Source organism: Crotalus tigris, unplaced genomic scaffold (genome assembly GCF_016545835.1).
Source record: "Crotalus tigris isolate CLP2741 ecotype Arizona unplaced genomic scaffold, ASM1654583v1 scf7180000023902.72407, whole genome shotgun sequence".
NCBI lineage: Eukaryota > Metazoa > Chordata > Lepidosauria > Squamata > Viperidae > Crotalus > Crotalus tigris.
Genome location: NW_024100259.1, coordinates 30,665 through 50,468, shown reverse-complemented (window position 1 = coordinate 50,468; position 19,804 = coordinate 30,665). Strand labels below are relative to the sequence as shown.

The following is a 19,804-nucleotide window of genomic DNA, read 5'->3' as shown; positions in this document are numbered from 1 at the left end:
TTAGCAAAGAGCAGCTGTCAGCTTTAGCCTGTCTGATTAGACTTACAAAGGCCTGTTTCCAAAGGAAATCCCTCGCTCGGCTTCCCTCGTGGGATGCAATCCCCGCGGAGCAACCGTTTAAGACAGGGGAGGGCAACCTGGGCTCTTTTATGACTGGTGGACTTCAACTCCCAGAATTCCTGAGGCAGCCATGCTGAGGGGAAAGGGAGAGGTTTCCAAGCTGAGCCAGGCTGGCTCAGGAATTCTGGGAGTTGAAGTCCACGAGTCATCAAAGAGCCAAGGTTCCCCACTCCTGGTTTGAGATCTCTGAACTCCAGAGTTAATCTGAAACTTGCTCCATGGCTGTGATGGATCATTGATTCAATCAATAATTAGAAGTTAGCATCTAGATACCCATGAAAAAGAAATACCTTTGGGAAATATTAAACAGGCAGGAACAATAGGAAAAGAGGTAGAAAGCCTAGGCCCAGAAACCAACTATTACAAATACGAAAGGCTGCTCCAAAAGAAACATCCATTTCCCTCTCTTAGAAAAGTCAAGCCAAAAAACAAAAGTACCAGAGAAGAGTCTCTCTCTCTCTCTCTCTCTCTCTCTCTCTCTCTCTCTCTCTCTCTCTCTCTCTCTCTCTCTTTCTCTCTCCCCTCTCCTCTCCTCTCTCTTCCTCCCCCACCTGTGATAAGCACTAGCCTTGAACAAACCAAAAGAAAGCTGACAGGTTTGCCCTATCTCAGTGATGGCGAACCTTTTAGAGACCGAGTGCCCAAACTGCAACCCAAAACCCACTTATCCATCGTTGAGTGCCGGGTGGGTGTGGCCCATTGGCTGGGTGTGGCTGCGGTGGTAACGGAAGACTGGGTGGGACTAAAAAGTTCAATCAAGCAATTCCAACTTTGCAAGATCTTTTTTTTTCCTGCAAGAAGCTGAAATTGACTGAACCTTTTTTTTTTTTGCACATGGCAGCAGAGGCCTAAAGCGAAAAGGTTTTATAAAACCCAGCTGAAGGCCTAGGACTCGGGCGATAGAACGCATGCCCACAGAGAGGGCTCTGTGTGCCGCCTCTGGCACCCGTGCCATAGGTTCGCCACCACTGCCCTATATACACATAGAAACCAATAACAGGATTAACCCCAGACACACCAGCGCCTACAACAAGATTAACCTAGATACACAAAAACCTCATCAACAAGTTATTTCCTTCCCTGGGTCATAGGATTAATCAATCCTGCTGAAAGGGAAAAAAACCAAGCTAGGAAATTAAGAAGAACAAACTTCTTATAAATCTCATCAAAACTTAAAATAGGAAAAAGAGTATAAATTGTACCATGCATTTAGGTGATTTTTACTAGCTAGTCCAGAAGTCATTGCTGAATCACTTCTCTGTCTGGCTTCTGTAGTAAAATCCACTTTCTGGCAGTTTGCTTCGCTCAGTCTCAACTATTTTTATTTTTATTTATTTTGAGCCTATTTCAGTATTTTCCTCTTAAGTCTGAGTTACTCCCAGTTGCTTTGTTCTCCATTAATGAAATGCACATTCCCTCTCCTTTTTTTCTATTTTTGCTGCTTTTTCTGCAGCTGCAGGAATTGTATCCAGGGAGGAAATAAAATGCTTGCTCATGTTATTTGTCCTACAACTGACAGGATGCATTCTGTTTGCATAAGAGGTTTGGGGCTGTATTCTTAAATATTGTAACTTTGGACAGTCACTAAATGAACTGTTCTAAGTCTAGGACTAGACTTCGCCCAGCCTGGTTGGAAAAGCGCCCAGACGGGGAGAGAGAGCGAGAGAGAGAGCGAGAGAGAGAGAGCCAAGAGGGTGACAGCACTGGCAGAGCTTAATTCAGCTTCCTCCACAGAAAAGGCCGCGAAGCAGCGCAGCCTCCCTTAGGAGATGCTCGACAGAAACGAATCTGGCACTGCAACGGCCCCCAGTTCGAAGCTGTGCGGAGATGGATAGAGGAGCGGTGTCTAGGTTCCTATGACCATCGGAAATATGTGTTTTCCGATGGTCTTAGGCGACCCCTTTGAGAACCTCTGGTCTAGAGAGAGAGAGAGGTTATGGCAGTTGGCTTTTGTGCCTTCTGTGACACAAGTCAGCTTGAGCTCACTTACCCGATGCATGCGATCACAGTGTCACTTTGCCGGGCAATGAAGTGGCACAGCCTTTCGTGGGATCCTGAAATATCACAAAGAATTGTTTGAATTGATGTTCAGATGAGAATGTCCCATTTCTCCCACCCCTAACTTGTATGTTTTTATCTGAGCACATGCATTTTTCCCCTTTGGTCCTTGGCGTGCTGCAGAAGAATCAGGGTACCCCTTAGGCCAGGGATGGCGAACCTTTTAGAGACCGAGTGCCCAAACCACAATCCAAAACCGACTTATTCATCGCAAAGTGCCAAGGCCGCATTGGGGGTAGGCGTAGCCCACTGGGTGGGTGTGGCTGCTGTGGTCATGGCAGATTGAGTGGGCATGGCTGGGGTGGGTGTGGCCATTTTGATGTTGCTTGTGGGGGGATGCCTGTGGGGGCTGGCAGAATTGGGGGAGATCCAGGGGGTCTCTGGTGGATGGGGCGTTGGCAGGAGGTTCGTCCTGAGGGGTGAGGCAGGGGTAGGGCGGGGGTGCCATTGCTGCAGGGCAAGGCGAGACAGGGGCGGCTGCTGCCTGATACCATCAGCCCCCGCACACAGGCCAGCGACGCATGGGGGCGTGCTCTACCACCTCTACTTGAGCTTGCTAGCCAGCTGCTTCACCTCCTTTGTGCTGGGTGGGGTTGCCGCTCTGGGTGCCAGCGGCGGCCTAATGGACCTATGCAAGCTGACGATGGCGGCAAGTGTGCCACAGAGAGGGCGCTAAGTGCCGCCTCTGGCACGCGTGCCATAGGTTCGCCATCACTGCCTTAAGCCAAACATTTGTCCGTCCTTCTTTCATATCAATCAAACAATTATTTGGAAAACCTACGGGGGCTTCCAAACAAGCCTGCTCCTCCGTGGATCCAGACAAGTCCTCGTCTGTTCTCTGGACTTGCTCTTTTGGGACAACAGACCATCACCGGCACTCTGTCAAAAAGCATTTCCTTGACAATCAAGTCAGATGGTTTCCTGGGATGTATTCCATTCCAAAGGAGCCTCCATATGAAAAATTCATGGCAGATGCCAAGTTTATCCAGAATCCTGGCCTGCACAGGGGAAAGACAAGAAAGAAACCAAAGAATAACACACAAAGGATCTGTTTAGATCAGCGGTTCTCAACCTATGGGTCGCGACCCCATTTGGGGTCGATCGTCCATTTTACGGGGGTCACCAAAGAAGGCGATCCGCCATTTTCCCCCCTCAGGGGGCGCCGCCGTGCATGCGCACCGCGCATGGGGGCGCCGCCGCACAGCGCATGGGGCGCCACCGCGCATGCGCGCTGCGCATGCACGGCACGTTTGTGTGATGGGGGTCGCCGTCACACAAACGTTGAGAACCACTGGTTTAGATGCTATCCAGAGTGAGTTCTAATAAAAGAGAATATTTGGAGCTCAGGGTTGAAAGGAGGGGTCCTTGGTGCTCTCTGAGCTTGCTTGTGCATCCTCAGGTACACCAAGTGTAGGACTGTGCCATTCAGCCGAACCAACTGAAAGCAAAGCTAGAGTCCAAAGGCAGAGACTTACCAGTCCGAAAAGAATTCTTACAAACAAATAGAGAAGGCGCAGTTTTCTCCCCTGGCTGATTCCTGGCGGGATATGCATGCCGATGATATTAAAGTAAAGGATCCACCCGAGGAATAACAACGTGATTGAAATGCAAAAGTAAAATACCAACATCCACAGGGTTTGGCCCAATATCGTTTCCATGGTGGAAAGGTCCTGAGATCAGAGATGGGATTTCTTTTCCCCTATCTGGCCAAAGAAAATTGTCTTAAAGCTTAATTTGCTTTCTTCTTGGTCCGTGAGCTCTATATTGCCCTTAGTTCTTTTAACAATAGGTGACACGTACACCACGATGCCTTCTCTTATACCATTTCAACAGGTATGATCGGTCAACCGATCATTTTTTTTATTCACTATTTAACTGGACCAACAAGTTCTGAACAAACAGATCTCTTTCAAAAGTCTTTCTCTTGAGGGTTACATCATCCAAGATCGGTTGAGTTTACTTTATGATCACCCCACAGATTAAATGAGGAGGTTCATTTATCTGTATTCCTTAATTATGGCTTTCAGAGGCACACTGTAATCTGAGTGAGCTTCTGGGCACCACGTTCCCTGACACAGAAAAATGACTTTACACAGATTTTGAGATGACAACAGCCTCAACAAGGTTTAATGCCGAGTGGATTTTGCCATTTGAGTTGTAATTTGGTATTTTTGCTTCTGCTGGTCAGAGGCAGATCAGTTCAACTAAAATTGTCTAAAATCGCCGTCATAGCAGTGTTCCAATATCTCAGGGGCTGCCACAAAGAAAAGGGAGTCAAGCTATTCTCCAAAGTGCCTTAGGGCAGGACAAGAAGCAACGGATGGAAACTAACCAAGGAGAGAAGCAACCTACAACTAAGGAGAAACTTCTTGACAATTAGAACAATTAACCAGTGGAACAATCTGCCTCCCGATTGGACAATTATTTGTCTGAAATGGTATAGGGAAGCTTGGGGGGAGGGGAAAACAGGGCTACATGCATGCAGCTTGACTTGTACAAGTAGCGGGCTGGCACATACAGCTTGATTGTAAGTTGACCTGTATATGCCCATGCATGCAAGCCCACTTGCGCAAGCTGCACACACACAATGGCTGGCTGCTCACGTGGCTCGGTTGCGAATAGGCCACAGCCCAATAGTAGGCCACAGTCCAGGGACTGGGGACCCCAATATAGGGTTTCCTGCCTGAGCAGGGGGTTGGACTAGAAGACCTCCAAGGTCCCTTCCAATCCAGAGCCCTGAAATGCAGTTCTTTGCCCTTCCTTAATAATGGGACATTTGTAGATGGGGAAATTGCAACAATCACTATCGGTTTGTTTTATGTTTGCAAGGTTGAGGTATTAAGCAAAGACACATGGTGAACAAACAAGCTTCTTTATTGATCTCTTCTTACAACCAGCAACAGCAAAATGGCACGCAGGCCATTTATAGAGTCCTGAACCCAGACAGTGTCAGCCAATAGGAAGCTGGCTGTTTTCGTGCCTTGCGCATGCGTGCAAGGCTGGCGACAGCCAGTCTGGTCCCAGGCAGCTTTTGGTCTGCCCGGGACCATTTGCAACATTGCTGAGCCTGCTGAATGCTTCAGCAGGCTCAGGACACAACAGGTAGAATCTCTGTAATTAAGATGAAAGTGTAAGAACGTCCTGGTAGTGCTTCACAAAAGCCAAGAAACAGGAATGTTGAACAGTCAACAAGTTTAATGCACTGTGTTGACATAAAGTTAGCACTGGAAGCTAACTTCCAGTGAACCTGCTTCCAGTGCCTTAAATACAGCCACCTACCACGCCCAGAGCGCACCCCCCAATTACCACCCGTGACCATACTCCACCCTCGCCTAGCCCAACCCCAGTTGATAACCCACACCCCACCAATAACCTAATTAACAATGCTGCGCTCTCCTGCCCCAGTCCACGCCCCACACATAGAAGTGAAATGAACAAAGCCGGAAACACTCTGCTTTACCGTCCAGTCCTCTGCTCCAACGTCCACTAATGACAGACCCAGCGACACTTGGAAGTCCAATAAACATAAGTACGATGCAGCCTCCCCTCCGTTCGCCACGTTTCGTCCGTGCTGTTGTTACTAGTCATCTAAGTATATCAATTACTAGCCATCCTAGCTGGTCACATGGGCTCATCAGCTGCCGCTCTAGGAATCCCGGTTTCCCATCTCGGTGGTTGCAATAGCAGTGCGAAACACGGAGCTGCTGCTCTAGGAATCCCGGTTGCCCATCTCGGTGGTTGCAATGGCGGCGCGAAACGCGGACCCGCCGGATCAGCTGTTGGGGCCTCTCCAATGTTGCCATTGTGTGAGCCGGTAACGGGGCCACTGGAGGGTGGGTGGTGCGCTGGGTCTGATATTCGGCCCCCCTCACCACATGTCCCCCTGGAAGAAAGCATACTAAGATGAGTAAGGCCTTTTGTCATGCACATGAAGAGTTATTCGGCCCCTCCCCAGGTTTGCGTGGAAATTTCCTATGGTATCTACGAATCAGGTCGGGAGCAAAGACATCCCCCTTCCACACCCAGGAGGCATCGGACAGGGGATATCCCTTCCATAAGATTAGATAATAAAGTTTACCCCCCTTCACCTGCGAATCCAGGATATCTTGTACTTCATACCGCCCTGGGGTGATGGGCCCTGGGGTTTGTTCTTGGGGTTTCTCCCTTACAGGTTTCAACAAGCTTACGTGAAAGACTGGATGCACCTTATCATGCAAACTCGGTAAATGAAGCTTCACCGTCACCGGATTAATAATCTGGACTATGCGGAAGGGTCCGATGTACTTTGGTGCTAGTTTTTTGCACGGCACCTGCAACTTTATATATTTAGTCGATAAATACACTAGATCCCCCACCCAAAACTGAACCTGTAAGCTACGAGTTTTATCCGCCTGGTGTTTAGTTGCTTGTTCTGCTTTTATCAGGGCCTTTTTCACTGTACCCCATACCTCACCTACGTGGTTAAACCATTCATTGGGGTGACGAGGCTGGGATTCCTGGGACCCACACTCTGGCATCGGGACAAAGTCGCGTCCATACACCACCTGAAATGGTGTGAGGCCGGTGCTCTTATGTACTGCGTTATTATATGCGACTTCCGCTAATGGCACCAATTCCACCCAATTCGACTGTTGATAGGATACGTAGCTCCTCAGATATCGCTCGACAGCAGCATTGGCCCACTCCACTGCCCCGTTGGTACTGGGATGATACGCAGAGCTGAGACCTTGAGCAGTACCAATGAATCGAAGGAACTGACGCCAGAATTGAGCCGTAAATTGTATGCCACGGTCCGAAATAATTTGACGAGGTGCCCCATGCAAACGATAAATATGTGTTAAAAACATTCTGGCCAGTCTTCTTGCCAACGGCAATCCCTTACAGGGTATGAAATGGGCTTGTTTTGAAAACAAGTCAACCACTGTCCATATAATGGTATAACCCTGTACCTCCGGTAAGTCAACTATAAAATCCATTCCAATGTCCTGCCATGGCTGATTTGGATCAGATACTGGTTGTAACAGTCCCACTGGTTTTTTGGGTACTACCTTTGATTGTGCACAGATGTGACAGCCCTTCACATAAGTTTCAATGTCTCTTCTCATTCCAGGCCACCAAAATTGACGTCTGGCTAGGTGTAACGTCTTCAGGAAACCGAAATGGCCGGCTAATTTAGCATCATGACAACGGTGATAAACGCAATCTCGTAATCCCTGGGGAATATATAGTCTATTGCCATACCATGCTAAACCATTCCGGTTTGTAAGTAACCCGGGATTATTCAACAACCAAGGATCTTGTAATAAAGCTGTTCTCACCTCATCCTCAAACAATGTCATTTTCGAGCAGGAATCTACATGCAGATCTCCGACGCTATAAGGGGGCATAATGGCCTGGACCACCTCCTCCCTCGTACTATCATATTGCGGTAGGCGAGAGAGGGCATCCGCTAGGAAATTTCTCCCCCCTGGAACGACTTTAAGTTGGAATCGGAAACGTTGGAAATATTGCACCCAACGCACGTGTTTAGGAGACAACCGCCCAGGCGTTTGTAGAACTGCTAGATTCTGGTGGTCTGTCCACACTTCAAAGAGATGTTGTGCCCACTCCAGTAAATGGCGCCAGGTGGATAAGGCCCATCTAACTTACTGCAAGAACGTCCTGGTAGTGCTTCACAAAAGCCAAGAAACAGGAACATTGAACAATCAACAAGTTTAATGCACTGTGTTGACATTAAGTTAGCACTGGAAGTAACCTCCTTCCAGTGCCTTAAATACAGCCACCTACCACGCCCAGAGCACACACCCCAATTACCACCCATGACCATACTCCACCCTCGCCTAGCCCAACCCCAGTTGATAACCCACACCCCACCAATAACTTAATTAACAATGCTGTGCTCTCCTGCCCCAGTCCACGCCCCACACATAGAAGTGAAATGAACAAAGCCGGCAACACTCTGCTTTACCGTCCAGTCCTCTGCTCCAACGTCCACTAATGACAGACCCAGCGACACTTGGAAGTCCAAAAAACATAAGTACGAAGAAGCCTCCCCTCCGTTCACCGCGTTTCGTCTGTGCTGTTGTTACTAGCCATCTAAGTATATCAATTACTAGCCATCCTAGCTAGTCACATGGGCTCATCAGCTGCCGCTCTAGGAATCCCGGTTTCCCATCTCGGTGGTTGCAATAGCAGTGCGAAACACGGAGCTGCCACTCTAGGAATCCCGGTTGCCCATCTCCGTGGTTGCAATGGCGGCGCGAAACGCGGACCCACCGGATCAGCTGTTGGGGCCTCTCCAATGTTGCCATTGTGTGAGCCGGTAACGGGGCTACTGGAGGGTGGGTGGTGCGCTGGGTCTGACAGAAAGTTTTACCAACAATGCTTTTTTTGTTTCAGATTCCAGAGTCCAGCTAGACATAACAACACTAAAACGTAGCGTGAGAATCAAGGTTATTGAGCCAGAGCTGATAAAGAATTGGCAGGCTGGAGAGCTGGAGAAGAACCCCACACTTCAAGCTAATTGGGGAATGTGATTTATGACTGTTAATTGGAGGAGGGAGGGAATTGTGCTTTGATACTATGTGCCGGGGGGGGGGGAATTCAGTTTTTGGCTTCGATTATGTAAGTGCCGGTATTATGCTACTCGAATAAAAGATCCTTTAAGGTAAACAATGCCTCAAAGTTCTTTTGAAGAGTGTCATCTGTCGGAACCATGACAGGGGGTGTAAATCAGACGTAAGTTACTTTTTTCAGTGCTGTTGTAACTTTGAACGGTCACTAAGCAAACTGCTGTAAGTCGGGGAATACCTATATACGCAAATAGAAATTCATAAAGTGGAAAGGTGATTGGGGAAGAAGGAAGGGAAGAAAAAAAGAGCTGGGAATGCTGATGGTGGCCCTCGGGGAGGGGGCTGAGCTGTGCCCTGGGGAGGATCATGGTTTCCTTGCCCCCCCCACCTTTGGAAGCTACTCTGGCATTCTCTTGTGTCTTCTCTGGTTGCCACACCTGTTGCAAGATGGCCTGTGGGAGAGAACTGGAGAGTCCAATCTCGGCATTCTTCAAATCAGCAGGCAGAGAAGAGCAGTCACAACAGTGGTGACAGGGCCCCAGCAAAGTCAGTGAAAGCATTGCCTGCAGGAGTGCAAGCTGGCCACATGGATTTACAGAAGACAATAACGGAAGAGATCTTGGAGGTCTTCTAGTCCAACCCTCTATAGAAACAAGGGGCCCTATAACATTCCTGACAAATGGTTGTCCAATCTCTTCTTGAAAACCTCCAGTGATGGAGCACTCCCATTAAACTTCTGGAAGCAAGCTATTCCATTGATTAATTTGTTCTGACTTTCAGGAAATTTCTCCTTAGTTCTAGGTTGCTTCTCTGCTTGTTAGTTTCTATCCATTGCTTCTTGTCCTGCCTTCTGGTGCTTTGGAAAATAGGTTTACCCCCTCTTCTTTGTGGCAGCCCCTCAAATAATGGAACACTGTCTCAAGGATGAAACTTTGACAGCTATGTTCCTCTGCATTTCAACTTGCCTTTAGAGTAAGGGGGGAGGGAGTCTTACTTTCCAGTGGATTAGATGGGAAAATGAAATTTGTACAATTCCGCTGAAGACTGTGAGAACCTGAAACCTTTTCAAGGACACCAGAACAGGTGTGGATTTGAAGCAGACAGTTCCCATAACAAACACAACTTGTTTATACGGACTACGTAAGACATTGGGGGTTTGGCTGGGAAAATTATTGTTTAAGTCTATGAATTGGTGTTAGAACCTCAGAGTTAGTTTTGTTTCAGCAAAATCAATCAACTTAATAAACAGTAAGATTTTTGGAAACAGAATGAAGCTGGAGCTTTATTTGGATTCTCGAGCTGGCTGTTGACACACTGCTATCATGTCACCCCTAGTCCTTATTTTCATTAAACTAGACATACCCAATTCCTGCAACTGTTCTTCATATGTTTTAACCTCCAGTCCCCTAATCATCTTTGTTGCTCTTCTCTGCACTCTTTCTAGAATCTCAACGTCTTTTTTGTACCGTGGCAACCAAAACTGGATGCAGTATTCCAAGTGTGGTCTTACCAAGGCATTGTAAACCCTTATTAACACTTCACATGATATTGATTCTATCCCTCTATTAAGGCAGCCTAGAATTGTGTTGGCTTGGTTGGCGGCTGCAGCACACTGCTGGCTCATATTTAAATGATTGTCCACCAGGACAATCCCTCTCACAGTTAGTACTATTGAGCCAAGTACCACTAAATGTTAGCTTTCAAGTGCCACTAAATCATTTGCAGGATTTGGTGGAAAGACTAACATGGCCATCCCTGTGTTAAGTATTTGGGGAGACTCTTCTGGAAGCTTCCCGTCGGTGTGCACCCTTTGATGCAAAGTCAGGTTTGTGCTCTGGCTGAAGCTTTTCCCACACTCGGAGCAGGTGTAGGGTTTCTCCCCGGTGTGGGTTCTCTTATGTCTAATAAGGCTGGACTGATCCCGAAAGCTCTTCCCACAGTCCTTGCAGCCGTACGGCTTCTCCCCCGTGTGCATCCGCTGATGCGCATTGAGGCTGCCCCTATGACTGAAACTCTTCCCACACTCGTAACATTTGTATGGCCTCTCCCCCGTGTGAACCCTTTGGTGCTGAATGAGACTCGGTTTGTCAGAAAAAGTCTTGTTGCAATCGGCGCACTGATGCGGCTTCTCTCCTTTGTGGATCTTCTGATGCCTCACGAAGTTGGTGCTCTTGTTGAAACTTTTCCCGCATTCCGAGCACTGGTACGGCTTCTCCCCTGTGTGGATAATTTGATGGGAGGTGAGGTGGGCGCTCTGAACGAAGCTCTTCCCACACTCTAAACACGTATACGGCTTTTCTCCGGTGTGGATGATCTGGTGGGACATCAGATGGGCGCTGCGACTGAAGGACTTCCCGCATTCCAAGCATTTATACAACTTCTCCACTTTAGGGATTCTCGGCGGTGTCAGCAGGTTGGATGGACCATGAAAGCTTTTGCTGAAATCGGAGGGTTGATGTTGTCCATCAGCATGGACAGCCTGATACGATGGAGGAATAAAGGAACTAGAAACTTCTCTTGGTTTTCCAGAAATGCATATGAACTCTCTTCTTTATAAAGTATTTCCCTGTCTCTGGTGTTCTTCCCCAAAATACTTTTCTGGGATTCAATCTCGGCAGATATTTCCCAGGGATCACTGAGACATCCATTTCTTTCCTCTCCTTCCTGGTTTTTTTTTTTTTTTTGCTGCAGTGAGATTTGATGGAACTCTCCAACGGAACAAGGAAGGGGTTTATCGATCCATTCTTCTTGTTGGCTTCCTTCTTGGTGTGAGGGTTGAATTCGGTTCCAGACTTTCTCTTCAAAGGGTTCCTGCTCAGTTTCTTCAGAGAAATTCCCACATAGTTGCCCCTCTGTTACACTTTTCCATTCAGATCCTGTTGGAATTAAGATTGGGAGATGGTTAGAGCTCACACCAAACTATTTAGAAGTAGACTCTCTGAGAATATTTGGGGTTCCCCATTAAATAACAATAATGAGGGAAAAAAGTTCTGGATAATGGATGTCCATGGAGGTTTTCAGTCATCCAGGTCACGGTTGTCCCAAAGGTGCTTTTTCAAGAGGCAACTGGACTTTGTTGTGAAAGTCCAGCTGCCTCTTGAAAAATCACCTTTGGGGCTTCTGGAAGGTGGGCGTGGCAAAACCAGGAGACAGCAGACGACAAGAGAAAGAACTGGATTAGATGGAGAAATGAAATTTCTACAATTCCGCTAAAGACTGTGAGAACATGAAACCTTTTCTTTTTTTTATTGAAAAGTTTTATAAAAATTACAGTATACACCCCAAAGCCCACCCACCCGAACCCCCCCTCTCCCTCCCCCACTTCCCAGAGCTGAGTACAGGGTTGGAGGGATGGGATTTACTTTTTGGATGGCATGCCTATTTAATTTATAATAAAAAGGTTGATAGGGTCTTTAGATCTCATATCTTAAGAATTTCTTTACTTTGGGTTTGGAAGAAATACTATAGAAGTGATTCAAGAATTCCATTATGGGCTATTCCATGGCATGCAATAGAAGGAATAAGGAGAGGAGTTAAGATGGATATTACTTCTTATACACAATTACTTAAGTGGGATGGTAAAAATTGGCAATTAAAATCTATGGATGAATTAGTACAAGAAAATATTATTTATTCATGGTTTCAGTATAGACAATTATTGGAAAGGTGGAAGATAGATTATAAGGTGGGCTTGCTTAGAGAGGATGAGACTTTGTTAAAACAAATTAGAGATCAAAGTCAAACCCATATTAAAAGAATTGATGGTGTCTTGGTGGAACTGGACTCAGAAGCAGAGCTAGTTAAAGATTGTATGGTTAAGTGGGCACAAAATTTTGATGAACCAATTTTATTAGATACTTGGGAGATTATTTGGGTGAGGAATGTTAAATTCACGCAAGCCCAAAACTTACGGGAAAACTTTTATAAAATGTTTTATAGATGGCACCTTGATCCACAAAAAATGTCTCGTATGTATCCAAACCTGCAGCCTAAATGTTGGAGATGTGGTTGCTTATCATATTTGGTGGTCATGTAAAAGTATTAAAGCTTTTTGGATTAAGATATGGTGGAATATTCAAAGAATTTTTAAAAGAAGGATAAAATTTACTCCACAATTGTTTTTGTTGGGTATTGTTTCTGATTGTGATGATAAAGAGATTATTTTAATGTTAAATTTAATTACTGCGGCTAGGTTGTTAATAGGGCAATATTGGAAGAAGGAATTTTTGCCTACTTTGCAAGAATGGTTTTTTAAAGTTTCCTACTTAGCGGAAATGGCAAAAATTTCGGCTTTCTTGAAAGATCAATCGCAAGAGAAGTATCTTTCGGTGTGGAAAAGATGGATAAATTTTATACAATATAAGTATGATATAAGAAAATATTATCTAGCTTTTGAATAATTTATATAAGTTTAAGATATTATTTAGAAGTGTAATTGTTATTATTCTTTAATTTTTTATTTTTTTTAATTTCTTTTTATTTTCTTTTTTGTTTTTCCTCTTTTTGTTTCTTATATATAATGGAGTTAAAGTATTTTACAATTTGTTTATTGTGTGTAATTATATTTGCTTAAGGTTTATTTGGGTTTAAAACTTTTTTTCTTTTAAGATCTAGTTAAGCCTGTATTCAGCTCTGGGAAGAACGGGGGAGGGTTTTGGGGTGGGTTGGGAGGGATTGGGGAAGGAGGTTTTTATTGTAAAATTTAAAAAAAAATTAATAAAAAATAGTAATAATAATTACTTACCAAACACGACGAGTTGTGTTTCTACCAAACAGTTCTACTTTGGTTTCATCTGACCATATGACATTCTCCCAATCCTCTTCTGGATCATCCAAATGCTCTCTAGCAAATTTCAGATGGGCCCGGACATGTACTGGCTTAAGCAGGGGAACACATCTGGCACTGCAGGATCTGAGTCCCTGGCGGCGTAGTGTGTTACTGATGGTTGTCTTTGTTACGTTGGTCGCAGCTCTCTTGCAGGTCATTCACTAGGCCCCCCCCGTGTGGTTCTGGGATTTTTGCTCACCGTTCTTGTGATCATGTTGACCCCACGGGGTGAGATCTTGTGTGAAGCCCCAGATCGAGGGAGATTATCAGTGGTCTTGTATGTCTTCCATTTTCTAATTATTGCTCCCACAGTTGATTTCTTCACACCAAGCTGCTTGCCTATTGCAGATTCAGTCTTCCCAGCCTGGTGCAGGTCTACAATTTTGTTTCTGGTGTCCTTCGACAGCTCTTTGGTCTTCACCATAGTGGAGTTTGGAGTGTGACTGTTTGAGGTTGTGGACAGGTGTCTTTTATACTGATAACAAGTTCAAACAGGTGCCATTAATACAGGTAATGAGTGGAGGACAGAGGAGCCTCTTAAAGAAGAAGTTACAGGTCTGTGAGAGCCAGAAATCTTGCTTGTTTGTAGGTGACCACATACTTATTTTCCACCATAATTTGCAAATAAATTCTTTCCAAATCAGACAATGTGATTGTCTGGATTTGTTTTCTCATTTTGTCTCTCATAGTTGAGGTCTACCTATGATGACAATTACAGGCCTCTCTCATCTTTTTAAGTGGGAGAACTTGCACAATTGGTGGCTGACTAAATACCTTTTTGCCCCACTATAGAAACAGGAACTCTGATGAAATTACATTTAATTAATTAAATTAGTAATGAGATCCCTGAGGCTGATGCTGCGAAACTAAATACTGGATATCTGGCACAATTTTTGTAAAGAACAAACGAAGGTTTCCTCTTTCGGAAATATTCAGGCGGTTTCTTTCTTTGGTCATAATATGATTAACAGCACTAAAGCCTGATTCTACAAGATAGGAGGCAGGGGAAAGGTATCAATAAACTGAATATCATTTTCCACATATTTGGATATAAGGCAGGCATTTTTTTACTTTGCCATAGGTTTTCATATCCACCACTATCGAATTTATGTTTACTTTCTTCATCATATCTAATTTCTAACAGTTCTTCTTGGCAAGTTATATCAGCCTCTTCAATATTTGCGGTAAAAGGATTTTTCATCCAGTCATACACCTTCAATTTCAAAATATCTTCAAATCGTTTTTCCATGTCCAATTTAAGTTCGTTGAGGTGGCTACTGACTCTGTCAATATCCTCTGGAGTTACATCATCTTTTATAGATGATAATTCAGGAAACTGATGAAATTTTCTCTTCAATAGATTATAACGAAGTAGTTCAAGTTTGTCAATAAATAATGACACAATACTTTGGCAACCTATAAGAGTCTTATTAGCTCCTTGAAGCTGCAAATTGACATCATGAAACCTCTTGAAAATATCTGCCAAATAAGAGGCATCATTCTTTACTGTTTTTAACTGTTGACACAGATTGGTCTCATTATTACTTTCCAAAAATTGTATGACACTATCATATAATGCTAAGGATGTACCCTTTGACAGCCACCGAACTTCTGTGTGCAAAAGTAACGTAATAAAATCTTCATTATTGTCCTGGCAAAGTTGTCGAAACATTCTATCATTTTTTGGTTTGGATTTGATCTTGTTTATGGCTCGAATTATTATAGTTAATGATGAATGGAGAGTTGTACTTAGATGTTTTCCTACAAGATGTTGTCTGTGCACCACACAATGAATACATAAAACATTTGGCACTTCTTCCTTCAAATAAGCAACAAATCCACGATAACAACCTACCATTGATGGTGCTCCATCAGTAGCACGTGCAACAATATTATTCAAAGGAATATTATTTTTTGTAAAGTATGATTTCACAGTATTAAATATAGATAATCCTCTTGTATCTGTAATGAGATTTATTGCGAATAGCATTTCTTCTTGTTATGTATTGTTTTCATCAAAATAACATACATATGTCATCAATTAAGCATTATTATCTGCAGTGGTAGACTCGTCCAATTGCATAGAAAATGAAATATTTTGGAGAATACTTATCAGGTTTTTTTCAACATTAACTGCCATTTCATCAATTCGTCGCTTTACTGTGCTATCGCTTAGGGGCAACGTTTTTAAATTTTCAGGTATATCCTGATGCATTACTGTTGAAATAAATTCTTTTGTAGAGGGTATTATTACTGTTTCTCCAATATTATAGCTTTTACCACTTTTTGCAATTAATTGTGAAATGCAATAAGCGCAAATTAATCCATCTTCGTTCGCTGCAGAGTGTTTCTTAAATGATGCAACGATTGTTGAACGATTTTGAAATTTTTATATATTTCCTGAAAATATTCAATGGGCTTGTCCTTATCATTTGGATGCTTTGTAGAAAGATGTTCTCGCAATCGACTTGGCTTCATTGCCTCATTGGATAATGTTTTATGACACATAAATACATTGGGTGTTGTTTATTTACAACAGATTCTATGAAACCCATCTTCAGATACACTGGCAAATAGCCACAAGCGTATTTCTTTTTTTGAGACATGGCCTCTACCTTGGTCTTGAGGGAATGCTCAGTGGAGTTTGGTTTGCCCCGATCAGTGCCTGTCACAGTAGGATGAAGAGAGAGCCTGGTTCTTGTCAGAGATGCCTGAAACCTCTATGACTGAGGGCTCTGTGTGGCTCTCAAAATGGCAGCCGCGCCAAAATTAGCAGCCGCTTGTATTTTGGCCAGGCCTTCCCAGCCTTGAGGGGCCCTGAGGGGAAGCTTGTTGTTTGTTGTGCCTTTAATTTCCACCCCCCGGAGCCAAAAATGAGGCACTTGCGGTTTTATCTTGTTGCGCAGCCTCTGTTGTGATACGGATCGTCGAGGAAGTCGACTGGAGCCTCGCAACAACGGCGCGCCTCGGCGAGGCTCTCTGGCCTCCGAGAGCTCCGTGCGGGATTCCACAGCTGAGGCTAACACCCCGCGCCTTCTGGAAAGCTCTGTGAGCCGATCGGAGGGCTCGATGGTTCCGAAAATTTAAACGGCTCGATTGAACCCCTACCGCCCACCAGGAAAGCTGGAATGCCCACTAGTGGGAAGTAGGGACCAGGTTGACTACCACTGCCTTAATGCTATGTTTTTTGCTATTTCAGCTAGTTAGTAGTGGAAATATAAATTTCCAAGCCGGGAGTATTCTGAACCATATAGATCTATGTAACCTCGTATAGCTCTATGTAACCCTAACTAGAGAGCATGTATCAGTATGTCAGTGGAAGGAGTTTCTAAAGGGCATTGGGAGACTTCCTGGACACAAGTCAGATTGGAATGTCTTTGTCTGAAAGAAGCATGGGCTATCAGATGTCACCCAATGAGCCTGCGCAGTTATAAAGATGGTATGGAAGAGAGCATCATCCTTTTACCTGTAGGAATCAACAAAAGATGTAATTTCCAGAAGTAACAACACAGCATGAATGCAAGTAATCTTTGTAATCTTTCTGATCAAAATATATTTCTTTTTGTTATGAAACCATTTCTACTGAGTTATCTATCTGACTTGATTTAAAGAAGGCGTTTTTAACTCACAGTCTGAATAGAGTATGTAGTGGGAGGGGGGTGAGCTGAAGCTGCAGCAGCACCAGAGAGGCCCGGGGGAGAATCAGCTGGAGCTGCAGTGTTGCTGGGGCTCTGCTGAAGCCCTGGGATCGGCCCGTGTGGCTCCAGCTGATTGGGGCTTCCAACTGCCTCGGGGTGGCTGGCAGCTGCACGCAGTCTTCAGGGGAAGAGTCAGCTGGAGCTGTGAGGCTGCCGTGGCTTGGCAGGGACCCCAGAATCAGCACATGCAGCTCCAGTCAATGAGTGCTGTGTGAAAAAGCCAGCCAGGCAGTGAGTGAACGCATGGGGGAGAGGAGAATATAAAAAGGAGGGGTTTGGGTAGAAAGGAGGAGTGAGAGAGCAGAGAAGGCAATAGGGAGGAGAGATGTCGGTGGGACAAGCCTGAAGGAGAGAAGGGGATGGCATAAGTGAGGCTTCTGTGGAGGAAGCCTGAGGGAGAGAAGGAGTCAGCAACTGGCCCTTTGAGGGCAACCATAATGCTGATGAGGCCCTCAATGAAATTGAGTTTGACACCCTTGCTCTACATGAAACCTTTGGGAGTGGCCCTTTCCCCCCACCATGGGGCAAAGTCTCCTCCTCCTGGTGCCATCCTGTTGTCCCTCTTAAAAACAACTTTAGGGAATTCCAGGAGAGAAAGGCTGCTTGGCTTAAAGGAAACTCTTCTGCAAAGTCAAGTGCAGGTAGTCCTCAAGCTACAACAGTTCATTCAGTGACTGTTTGAAGTTACAACGTCATCCCCGCGGTCATGTGATCAAAATTTGGATGATGATGATGATAATGATAATGTTGGAAGGGACCTTGGAGGTCTTCTAGTCCAACCCTCTGCTCAGGCAGCAAACCTATACATGGGGTCCCCAACCCCCGGTCTGTGGACCAGTACCAGGCTGCAGCATGCCAGCAAATGGGCCGCACAAACAAGCAACGGCCCATCCATGGGATGCAGGCAGCACACAAAACCACACACCCTCCAGTCTGTGGAAAAACCTCTCTCCACGGAACCAGTCCCTGGTGCCCAAAAGATTGGGGACCTTTGCCTTATACCATTTCAGATAAATGGCTGTCCAGTCTCTTCTTAAAAACTTCCAGTGTTGGAGCATTCACAGCTTCTGGAGGCAGGTTGTTCCACTGATTAATTGTTCTAACTGTCAGGAAGTTTCTCCTTAGTTCCAGGTTGCTTCTCTCCTTGATTAGTTTCCATCCATGGTTTCTTGTCCAGCCTTCTGGTGCTTTGGAGAATAGACTGACTCCCTCATCTCTCTGGAAACCCCTGAAATATTGGAACACTGCTATCATGTGACACCTAGTCCTTCTCTTCATTAAACTAGACAAGATATTTCTTTGGATGGTTCATATTTATGACAGTTGCAGTGTGCCGGAATCATGTGATTACCTCTTGTGAACTTCTGACAAGCAAAGTCAATGAGGAAACTAGATTCACAACGGTGTTACTAACTTAACAACTGCAGTGATTCATTTAACAAACACAGCAAGAGAGGTTGTAAAATGGGGCAAAATTCACTTAACAACTGTCTAACTGAGCAACAGAAATTTTGGGCTCAATTGCATTTGTAAGTCGAGGACTACCTGGGTTTTCACAGACCCATTCTGGCTTGTCCGATGAGGCAGTTGCTGTTTTGCCTAATTCAGGTTGAGGACGAATCTGGGGCTTGGTTCATCTTTCCTCTCCACATTTTTCTCTTCTTTTTTAAGATATTTAATTTAATAGCAGGAGCAGTGAAGGGTTGGACAATGAATCAGAACACACAGTTATAGCTGATTGGTTGAAGAGGGCTGGCTACTGTATGAGGCAATCTAAGCTTTGATTGGTTACCTTGAGTGAAAAGGGGGAGGTTCTTTGTTTCCCGCCTTTTTTCCTCTGAGTGCCCTCTATAATTTACCTCATAATACGTTGATTTACCTGATATGCTGCTGTTTGCCTGATTATCTTATTTACTATTAATATGTTTATTAATATAAAACTATATGTTTTGTGTCAGCATCTCTGCCTCCATTTGGACACCAGCTGTCCAATTCCCTAACATTTTTCCCTGCAGTCCCTGATCGCAGAAGAGCTGAGGAGAGGGACACACACACACACACACACACACACACACTGTTTCATGAGGGGCTGGCAGTCTTCGGCCCACCGAAGGGACTTGCTAGTTCGTGCCCTTCCAACACACACACAGACACGGACCCACACGCCCCATTCTGTCAACATAGCCATGCCTTTACAACACCTCTGCGCCATCTTCCCCTTTTCTCTCCTTGCCCTTTGCAGTGGGCAAAAATGAATCTGAAATGAAATAGAAATGAAACAGACTGGGATTTGTTTCTTGAGTCTTTACTGAAGCTCAAAAGGTTTACATGAAGTCAGTTGTCACTATTCTAGAAGCTCAGCAACCGGGGACCACCTGCAGCTAAAGCAAAGGTGGAGCAAGGAAAGCGGATACAGGAAGAGTTGAGATGGAAGCGTCAACAAGGAGAGGTCCCTTAAGATCTTACTGCATTAGTCTTGTTGGAGAGAAATGCCTCTTCAGAGACAGAGGAAAGGAAGGCACGGTTCA

At 44.9% G+C, this 19,804-nt stretch overlaps 1 protein-coding gene across 1 annotated transcript in view; it reads right to left on the bottom strand.

The window, feature by feature from the left end:
• The window catches only part of LOC120298461 (zinc finger protein 160-like), a 40,305-nt gene that overhangs the window by 8,029 nt on the left and 12,472 nt on the right, over positions 1-19,804 (bottom strand). Inside the window, exon 6 of the mRNA XM_039322235.1 lies at positions 10,509-11,299. Within this exon, the coding sequence (XP_039178169.1) occupies positions 10,509-11,299 (791 nt within the window). The remainder of the gene's footprint in view (positions 1-10,508; positions 11,300-19,804) is intronic.